The 9,900-nt window shown below is 58.1% G+C and overlaps 1 protein-coding gene across 3 annotated transcripts; it reads right to left on the bottom strand.

Moving 5' to 3' along the window:
• Nucleotides 1-739: 739 nt before the first annotated feature.
• NCDN (neurochondrin) lies at nt 740-9,707 on the bottom strand. Of its 3 annotated transcripts, XM_011995622.1 has the most exons (8): nt 9,598-9,707; nt 9,258-9,325; nt 8,236-8,376; nt 6,179-7,147; nt 4,830-5,071; nt 4,038-4,262; nt 3,550-3,692; nt 740-2,263 (listed from the first exon to the last, which is right to left on the bottom strand). In XM_011995622.1, the coding sequence occupies exons 2-8, from the start codon at nt 9,288-9,290 to the stop codon at nt 1,827-1,829; spliced, it is 2,190 nt and encodes a 729-aa protein (XP_011851012.1). In that variant the 5' UTR covers nt 9,291-9,325; nt 9,598-9,707; the 3' UTR covers nt 740-1,826. The 3 variants fall into 3 exon arrangements, with proteins under 3 accessions (XP_011851012.1, XP_011851013.1, XP_011851011.1); XM_011995623.1 differs by lacking the exon at nt 9,258-9,325 and having other exon boundaries at nt 9,598-9,696; XM_011995621.1 differs by lacking the exons at nt 9,258-9,325; nt 9,598-9,707 and adding an exon at nt 8,523-8,662.
• Nucleotides 9,708-9,900: the final 193 nt, after the last annotated feature.

Raw genomic sequence — 9,900 nt, 5'->3', positions numbered from 1 at the left:
AAAATTAGGATTTCTGGGCCGGGCGCAGTGGCTCTCACCCGTAATCCCAGCATTTTGGGAGGCTGAGGCAGGTGGATCACAAGGTCAGGAGTTCAAAACCAGCCTGGCCAAGATGGTGAAGCCCCGTCTCTACTAAAAATACAAAAATTAGCTGGGCACAGTGGCAGCTGCCTGTAATCTCAGCTACTCGGGAGGCTGAGGCAGGAGAATTGCTTGAACCCAGGCGGCAGAGGGTGTAGTGAGCCAAGATCGTGCCACTGCACTTCAGCCTGGGAGACAGAGTGAGACGCCATCTCAATTAAAAAAAAAAGATTAGGATTTCTGATTTCTTTAAAAATGGGAGGATATGGCAGGGCCACTTGGCAGCAAGCCAGTGACATAGAGGGTGGTGCAGTGCTTCATCTGTACTTGAGAGCACCAGAGCCCCCACGAGGCCTGGCCACGTCAACATGAGTTTGGCAAACTGCTGTACAAGTGAAAGATGTGGGCTGGGGAGTTGGACGGCCTGTGTGGAGTCCTGGCTCTGGCACCGACTAGCGGCAACACCTTGAGCCAATCACTTACCCATGCCAAAGTTGCTCTGTCTGTAAAATCAGAACCCTTCAGAGGATTCTTGGAAGGGCTGAATGAGGTAAGACTCGTGATGTGTTTAGCAGGGCGTGTGTTCAGCACCTGGTAGCTGTGAACTGATGGAGCCTGGAAGGGAGAGGGCAGGTGCAGGGCAGACCACGCAGGAGGCTTCTCGTCACCAATGAACATTTATTGAGTGTCCACATGTGCACAGCTTTGAACTTGGCGATCACAGAACGCACTGGGGGAGGGAAGGGGGGAGGGAAGGAAGGGATCAAGTGTGTGTAGGGGGGTCCCCCTGGGTTCATAAGAAAGGTAGTCCCTGCTGGAGCCGCCAGTCGCGTCTCTGCAGAGAGGAGTCATAGCAGGGGTGGGAGTTAAAGCCAGGCACCACGGTGGCAGTGGGGTGCAATCACTGGGGAAACATGCGGATTCTGGGAAGTGTCCCTCCTGTTCCTGGCTCCAGCCAGGCGAGATGGCACGAGGGGGACAGGAATCAGATGCTCAGGTGTCAAAGCAGGGATAAGGACAGGCAAAATAAATAACCCCCCAACCCCCATCGTCACTCTGCTGCAACACGACACAAAGGTTTAAAGATCTGGGCCCAAGGACTCCTGGGTCCCTTCAAGCAAGCTCTGGTGGAAGGAGGTTTCCCCACCCCCCACCAGGCCTGTCTGCCCCAGGTTGCCCTAGAATGGGGGCAGTTCAGACCCTGGGTCACTGAAGTTGATAGGAAGAACTGCGATGTCAATGGCCTAAGCCTGCTGTCTGCCCAAAGGAGCCAAGGGCAAGAGCCAAAGGGCCAATTTAAAGGACGTGGACCTGGGGGGCCAGAGGAGGCACCACAGCCGAGGGGAGCCCACGCCCTGGCCGGCAGGGCACATGGGCTGAGGCAGTCTGCTCCTGCCAGCCCTGTCTTACCCTGGAGCCTCCCTCCCGCAGGGGAGCCAGACATCGGGCACAATGACACCTAGTGCCCCCTCCCTGGGGGCTGCTCCAACCTTCCCCGGCCTGGCGGGGACAACCACGTTGATTTCCAAGCCGATCCCTGCCCCCATGGGGGCCTGAGGGGCGGAACGCAGTTCCTTACACTTGAGGGTGGGCACCATGCCCTTGCCCTCAGAAAAGCCAGAAAGCTGGGGTGTTTTAGGGGGGAAGTCTGGGGAGGGGGGGGCCAGTTTGGGGGCTTCAGGGAAGATGCCTCCTCCCTCCTTCCCTCGCTGCCCAACCCCGGGTCTGTCCCCGGTGGACACCCCTCAGGGCTCTGATAGGCACTGCTCCAAGGCGGCCATGCGGTAGTGGCTGGCCGTCTCCTCACCCGCCTGCAGCCTCATGGCCTCCCGGCACAGCCGGTTGGCCCGCGCCAACTCCACCAGGACACCCTGATAGGCGGCCACCATCTCGGGCTTGACAGAGTTGGGGCTGACACTGCCTAGCAGCTGGAGCAGCTCCTGGGGCCAGCGGGAGCGCAGGGCAGCAGGGGCCAGCCAGGGCAGCAGCGGCACACAGCCGGTGAAGGCCTGCATGCCCAGGAACCAGAGCTCCTGCAGGTCAGCCCAGATGCCCTCATACTCAGGGGACAGGGCTAGCACTGCCTGGTCTGAGCCCGGGGTGGCCCGCGCCACGTGGGACTGCGATAGGAAGAGGATGGCAGCTGCGAAGAACCCTCGGGATGCTGGTGTTCCCTGAAGAGCTGCAAGGTACAGAGGGAGCGGGGTGTGAATCGGACAGGCCAGCTGCTGCGCCAGACCCTTCCCTAGCCCTCTGTGTAGACACATACATGAGCCGGGGCACAGCCTGGAATCAGACTGCCTGCGTTCAAACCCTGCCTTAGATGCTCACTGTGTGACCTTGGGTAATTAACCTTTCTGGGTCTCTTGTAACATGGGCCAATAGTGCTCATCTTAGAAATTTGTTGTGAGAATTAAATGTGATCATGTTGGTACACTCAACCACCAAGACCTCTACTGGCACAGGAGGTGGGGGTGAGCCACAGGGTCAGATGGGAGAGAGAGCCCCTCAGGGATCTGGACACAGAGCTCAGACTCAGGTTAAGGGGGTTGCACCAGTTTGATCCTTGGGCCAGAAGAGGGCGCCATAGAGGAACATGAGCAAGTGACCCTGCTTTGCTTACGGGCTGTTCAGGGGGTGACCCTCACACTGCAGGTGCTCTCAGCCTAACCTGGTGGTATCTGAGGGTGAGCCAGAACTGGGACCATGAAATTAGGGGCTGTGGAGCGGCAGGCTGGGACTGAGAGTGCAGAGTGGGCTCCTGGTGTATAGGGATGTGCGCCCCTTCCCATGGCTGGGTACCCTGCTGGGATCCCCACCAAAGGAACACAGAGGCAGTGGAGGGTATGGGCACGTTACACCCTGTTCCCAGGCATCTGCTCAGCTCCTCCAACCTGACAGATGGGGCACAGGGAACAGGCAGGGACAGAGGGACCCAAGCAGACACCCACGGCCAAAGTGGGAGACACAGAGGGCTGTCGGGGGCTGGAGGGGACGTCCCTCCCCCTGCAAACAGCCAGAGTGAGGGAGAGCTAGGGAGAAGGTGTGCATAGAAGGACACCAAGTGCTGACGCCTGTCACTGACGGGGGTGAGGTGCCGAGCAGAGCAGAGAAAAACATCAATGGAAGGAAGTCAGGTTTCTGACTCAAGGCCTGGGTGGGGGCGGCTCCACCTTAAAAACACTGGATTCAGATTCCTCTGGCTGCCAGGGATTCCAGGTGCCTATGCCTGTGCCTGTGAGCAGGTCTGTACTTAACACCCACCAGACCTTGCCTTAAAAGTCTTCAGAAGAAAGAGAATGTTAGCATTTTGGGAAGAACGGTGGGGGTGGGGGATGGAGATACACTGCAAAGATTTCCTCTTGCTTAGAGAATTCTGCAAAACCATCTTCTGAAAATGATGACTTTTGCCCCAAACACAGGAGGTCCACCCAGGTATTCCATTAGGACTGGATCCCCAGTTCTTACCTGGAGAGGTGCTAAGGAGCCGGGCCATGAGAAGCCCCAGGGTGGCCACGTTAGCAGCCAGAAGCAGCCTTCCCTGTTGCTGCACTAGTGCCGGTAGCGATGTCATCAGGGTGTTCATAAGAGATGTGAAGCAGGCATCACGCCTGGAAAAGAAAGCGGTGAAGGATGGAGGTAGGTGGGGGTCTAGTACAGCCAAATCAAGCCCTTGGCAAGAAATTAGGCAGCAGGGTGAAGAATTAACTTTGGGCCCCAAACATAGCATCTGGGGGGCAGAGATTGGAGCAGGCAGACATGCTGAGATAGTACCTGGGGGTTCCAGATATGCCGAATCCTTGTGTGGGGCTGGCTATGCCTACTCTGAGACCCCCATTCTAGCACTAACAAATCCATGGGCATGGGGGGCAAAGTAGGAGACTGAGAACTGAGGCAATTGGGCAGCCCCCTTTGCCTCCTCCGGCCTCCTCCCCCACCTCTCCCGAGCCCCTCACTTGATCAGCCCCGGTGCGGTGACCACGAGGTTGAGGAAGATGTGGCAGCAGGTCTGCAGGCCAATCTCCACGCTGTCGGGCAGCACCGAGGTGTCGTGGCCAGGGGATGTGAGCTCCCACTGCTGCAGGAAATACTTGCACAGAAGCGAGGGAGCACCTTCCTTGATCAGGATCTCCCGGGGCCCATCTTCGACGGTCAGGTGGCACCAGCCAGGCAGGAGGAGCCTGGGGATGTGGAAGGGACAGACGTGTGTGGGGTTAGGAGAGGTAAAGGCACATAGATTCCCTTTTTAGGGCACCTTGCCTAAGAGAAATGGAAGTAGGGGAGAAAGACACATCCTCGCAGGTACCACAGAAAATGCACAAGCTTCAGAGTCGCACAACCCAGGACCGAACTTGGGCTCTGCCACAAAGTGTGACTGTGGGCAAGTGACTTGAATCTCTCTGAGCCTCAGTTTCCTAATCTTTCATATGTGAACGAGACTTCTGTTAGATTTACCACGTGGACCAAATGAGATCATTTTGGTAAAGGGTATAGCAAAATACCTGGCTCGTAGTAGGTGCTCAATAAGTATAAGTTCTCTTTTAACTGAGAAATCTGGGGTTGGCAAGTGACACCTGGCAGCCGAGGAGTCCTGTGGGAACAAGCCCCCCAAAACAGAAATAACCCTAAGGGAAATCTCATGGCCCAATCAGGAAGCCTGGCACAACTCAGCTTGTGGGGAGAGGTGTCCTTGTATTACGCTTTTCTGTAGAATGATCTAGCTGGACAGACTGTAACTACAGACTCACCGGAGAGCGTCTCCTGGCCAGGTGGGCCCTGGGGTGGTGGGGGAGATGGCCAGGTTGGCCACCTGCTGGGAAAGGTCATTGGCCTCCTCGGCCTCCTCGTAGAGGGTCTTGGCATAGCGGACGAGGAAGGGCAGCAGCTGGCACACCTCCTTACGCAAGGATGAGGTCTCCTCGGCCAGCCAGGCACCCAGGATCCGCACCGAGGCAAACACAAAGGGCTCCTTCTGCTTCTCTGACCCCACCTGTTGCCACAGGACCCCCTTGAGATGGAGCAGGACCAGAGACCCTCCCTGCCTTGCCAGAGGCCAGCCAGCTAGAAATAATACAATTGGAAGGGAATTCTGGCCTGTGAGCCTTTCAAAGGCAGGCCCCAACCCTTATTCTGTCCCATGAACCCAGCACCTAGCATGTGGTAGGGACACACACGAGGGCCTGGCACAGAGTGAGCCAGGCCCTCCACGCATATCTGCTGAGTGAACTGGGCCTGAGTGAATTGAGTGACATGCCCCCGTACTCACTGAGGCTCCAGTCACATCTCCCTATCTCCCTACCTCTGAAGTGTCTCAAGGCTAGAAGGAAATTCACAGGTCAAAAGCTAAGTTAAACGCCCTTTACAGCAGCTCTGACGTACGGCGGGAGGGCAGGTTCCTGGCTACCGTGTAACTGCTCCCAATGGTGGGAATGAGGGGATGCTCTCTTTTGGGCTAAGTCAGAAAAAAGACATGAGCTTAGTGTGGTGCATGGAGTATATGGCTGGTGAGCTCGGTGGCTGGAGCAGGCCATTGAAGATACCAGAGTCATGAGTGAATCCCTGTGGGACAGGACAGCTGGCCTCTCAGGCAGGGAGGCAGGAGGGGACGCAGGGGAGGCAGGCGAACTGATCTAGCCGGACCTCTGCAGAGGCCAGGAACCAAGCAGCCCTGCTTCTCTTCCCTGCACCACTAGAAGTCCGGGTGTGTGCGTGTACAGAACAATGCTACGGAGTGAGCAGAACAGACTGCTTCAATCTTGTGTGCATGTGTTGGGGAGAGGTGTGTGGCGTGTAGTGTGTGTGTATCGGGGGGAGCGTTTGAGTGGGAGGTTACTGTGTTGTGTGTGTGTGTGTGTGTGTGTGTGTGTGTGTGTACTGTGATGTGAGTGCACATATGGTGTGTGGTATGGTGCTTGTGTAGAGGGAGGGAGAGAGGGAGGTTGGGCCGCACGCTACTCCCTGGAGTGCTGGCTACAGGATCAGCTTGTGTGGACATGCAGCTTCGCTGTCTCCCCATTATTCTCCTCCCCCTTGCCTCCCAGCTCCAGCACTGGCTCCCCCCATACTGGGCCCCCTCTGTGGGTCACTGCACCCTCACCTGCAGCAGGTAGTGGATAACAGCCCCTATGGCCTCCTTCATGACGCTCACGAGCTGCACCTTCTGTGGCTCCTTAAGCAGTGACTGCTCACAGCGAGTGCATTCCTGGATCCCCAACTCCATGAGGGCATAGCAGGCGGTCACCACATCCTCTTTCACCTCCGTGCCCGTCTCCTCCAGTGCCAGCCGCACTTCCACGCACGCCAGATTCACCAGCAGGGCCAGGAACTTGCTCCCGGAGCTGCCCGCCGGGATCCAGTCGGAGCCGCAGGCGTGTGCCAGGCGGGCTGCCAACTTCAGTGCAGGGTTGCGCTGCCAGGAGCTTAGCTTGCTTCCCAGGATGCGTGCCAGCCCGGCCTGCAGATCCCGGTAGCATTCAGGGGGCACGGTCGTCGGGGGCAAAAAGAGGGGCAGCAGCTGGCAGAGCTCAAACTTGCTGGCATCCTCAGCTTTCTGGAAATCCTCACTGAGGCCCCGCAACACGGCCAGCAGATCGGGCTCCGCCTCCTTCCAGCACTGTGTCTCGGCAGCAGCCAGCAGCCCCACCAGGAGTGCCAGGGCCTGGTCAAAGCCATAGCCATGCCCCAGGTATGCCTGGCACAGGGCAGACACGGTGCCACCAGCAATGAGGTGCCGAGGCCCTCTGGGGGTGCCTGCTACAGCCGTCAGGCACTGGTAGGTGTCATCAATCATGGAGCGGCGGGCAGCATCGTCCGGGTCCCCCCGGGCTGTGAGGAAGGTGCTAAGAATGGGAATCTTGTTCAGGACTTGGGGATGGGCGGCCAGTTCGGGGTCACTGCAGAAGCAGGCCAGCAGGGCCACGCCCAAAGCCCGCAGAACATGGTCAGGGCAGCCATCCGGCGCCTCCTTCGTGGTCAAGAGACGATTGGGGAAGGTGAAGCCGACAGCATCGAAGATCCGCCGCCGAGTTTTGGCATCTATGTCACCTGCTTTGACTGCCTTAGTCACCTATAGGGGGTATGTGCTATCATCAGGATAAAAGGAAGAAGTGGCAAAGACGGTCCCTCCCCTGCACCCCGGGGCACTGAGGACTAACAGGATGAGGTTATGCAACAGGACTCATCTGGAGTCATTTCATCCAGCTCCTTCTTTCTCCTTTGAGGCAGATAAATATGACCTCTGGGATCCCTCTCATCTGTGACTGTCCCATGGAAGTGAGGTCTAGTCTTCCTCAACCATTCATTTGAGCATTTCAACACCTGGCCAGTTGAGAAGTTCTTCCTGATGTCTAAATGCCCACAACCTGGGATGGAAGGGGCTTAGAACTCAGTGTTTAAGATACCCCAAGGATTTAGGGTCCTTCCTTAATTGCTCCCTCCAGAGAAGTCCCTGATCCATTTCTGCCACCTTCTCCGGGGAAATGGCTCCTGTGTCTCGCCGTTCCGCCTGTCAAAACATTTCCCCTTACATTTCACCTAAACACCTCCTCTGCTGCAGTGTGAGCCCTTGACTCCAGAGCCTTCTCCTTGTTGCCATGGCAAACAAGCAGCGGCTGTACTCCCTCCTCCCTTCACCCCCCACACACAACCCCCCCTTCCTAGCACTGCAGCTTCTGCTCTGCTGTCCCCAGCTTGGGTTCCTCCAAAAAGGCTAAGCCCCGAACTAGCTCCCATTCCTTAACCTACCTACTGCCATCCTGGCCATCCCCTAGGACCCCTCCCCAGACACTTCCAGCCCTGCTACTCTCTCCAGGCCCGGAACAACCATCCCCAGCCCTCAAGTACTCTGCACTAGTTACTACCTGCTGCTGTTACCCTATGAGTCAGCTCCCATCTGCTCTGGGACGCCCCAGAAAACAGACCCAGGCAGCCTCCTCCAAGGCCCCTAGTGCCACAACCCTATTCAGTCCCATTCTCCCCTTTGCCCCCATTCTCAGGGGGAGCAAGAAAGAGCACAAAGGTAGGGGTCTTGGGCCTTTTTGGTGCCTCCAGGGTTGCTAGCACTACCTACATATCCTTGGGGACTCACTGACCCCATTCCTTGGGGGCCCAACCACCCAGCCCTTCCCACCTCCCAATTTTCAGCCAGCTCCTTACTAGCAGCAGGGCTGCAAACTGCTCGCTGTCATTCTTGGCCTCACGGAGGGCTCCCAGGTAGCGCTCCAGGGTGGGGTTTCGGCCCTCTGCCTGGTTCAGAGCTGGCTCGCAATCCGAGGCCATGATGCCCGCCTTGCCCAACTGTGAACACAAGAGGGACTGAGCATCCCTCTGCAGAGGAGGGACGGGGGTGGGGTGGGGGTGAGAGTGGAGGATGGAGGGAGGGAGGGATTAGCACAGAGGGAGGGGAGGAGAGGATCTGGAGGGATGGGCTCCTCAGGACTGACCTCCCCTGGGGAAGCCCCTTGAAGGGGCTGGATCTGCAAACCCTTAGGGATAAAGAAGGGACCCTGGTCCAAGGTCACCTCCAGAAAGCGGGAAAGAAGGACCATGCATGCTGCTGCTCAGCTGGACAGCTCTCCTCACCAGTCTCCTGGGGGTGGGCGGGGGCTGGCCCCACTGCTCAGCTGTCCCCCTGGCACCAGAGGCTGGGTTTTATCTCCCTCCACAGGGACACAGAGGGAGTGAGTGGTGAGGACAGACAGGGAGGAATGGAGACATACATGGTTGAAGTTCGATTATCCGGACTCAGGCTGACATGGGAGAAAAGGATACCCTAAGCTTCCTTTCCCCTCCCTTCTTCAGAGGCAGAGATACGCTTCAGAAGTGAGAATACAAGGTGTTCACCAGGCAAGGCTTGGAGGCCCCTCTGGGGACCCCACCCCTCCAGCCAGGGCTCTCAGTCGCCCCCGCAGGCTCCTTGCCTCCTCTCCTTTCCCTCCCTCGGGTAGAGGCTGCAGCAGCAGCGGCAGCAGCGGCAGCAGCAGAATTAACCCCTTGCGCTCCCTCTTCTCGCCCTCCCCGTCCCGCTACCAGCCTGTGGATGCCGGCAGGGGCTGGAGAAGCAAGAGGGGGTCCCGGATAGTTCCCAGGACAACGGAGAATCCAAAAGCCGGATAATCGAAGCGGGGCTGCTGAGATGGGGAGATGAGAAAGGGAGCAGGGTTCCTGGCGGTCACCACCTGTCCCGCCGCAGCCAGGTCACAACACGACATTGATGAAGTCACGACAGGGCGGCGATGAGATCACACTTCACGATGGCGCGGTGATGTCACGGAGAGATCACGTCAAAATCACGACATGGGAGACAGCCCCCAAAGATGACAGGGCAAATTAAAAAAAAAAGAGATATATATTGAAAAGGGTTGTGACAAAATGGAGTCTCGACAGAGCACGATGGTGTCGCGATATGGCGCGATGGAGTCGCGATAGGGTCCCCGGGGTGTGTCGGCATCGATCAGCGCCGGCTCGGAGAGGCCCCGGCTGGGATGCAGAGGAGGGCCCGAAGGGGGCTGAGCTCACCAGGCTGCGGCCCCGAGCGGCGAAGTCTTCTCCCAGCGCGATGCTCCGGGAGCCTCGGGCCGCTGCTCACGCCGCGTTGCCCACTCCTGGCTCCAGGCTGCTGCAGCTCCACCCCCACCCCCGCACCGCTCTCGACCAATCCGCGGCTGCTTCACTCCGCTCTCTGGCCAATGGCAAGTCAGGGCGCTAAGCCGTAGGGGGTGCCGCCGTTGCCGCCATCTTGCTTGTGGGTATTGCCCGAGTCTGGGGCCTGGGGCTCGCGCGAAGGAGGCAAGGTGCAGACTGCCTCTGGAAAGCGGGCGG

The sequence above is a fragment of the Mandrillus leucophaeus genome, unplaced genomic scaffold (genome assembly GCF_000951045.1).
Source record: "Mandrillus leucophaeus isolate KB7577 unplaced genomic scaffold, Mleu.le_1.0 Scaffold493, whole genome shotgun sequence".
NCBI lineage: Eukaryota > Metazoa > Chordata > Mammalia > Primates > Cercopithecidae > Mandrillus > Mandrillus leucophaeus.
This window is presented reverse-complemented; position numbering and strand designations above follow the sequence as displayed.

Excerpts from the sequence above, each read along its gene's own strand:
- NCDN (XM_011995621.1), bottom strand. The coding sequence starts at position 8,627 with ATGGTCCTTCTTTCCCGCTTTCTGGAGGTGACCTTGGACCAGGGTCCC. Across the intron at positions 7,148-8,235 it reads AGTTTGCAGCCCTGCTGCTA|GTGACTAAGGCAGTCAAAGC; the intron begins GTAAGGAGCTGG and ends TACCCCCTATAG. Across the intron at positions 5,072-6,178 it reads TTATCCACTACCTGCTGCAG|GTGGGGTCAGAGAAGCAGAA; the intron begins GTGAGGGTGCAG and ends CTGTGGCAACAG.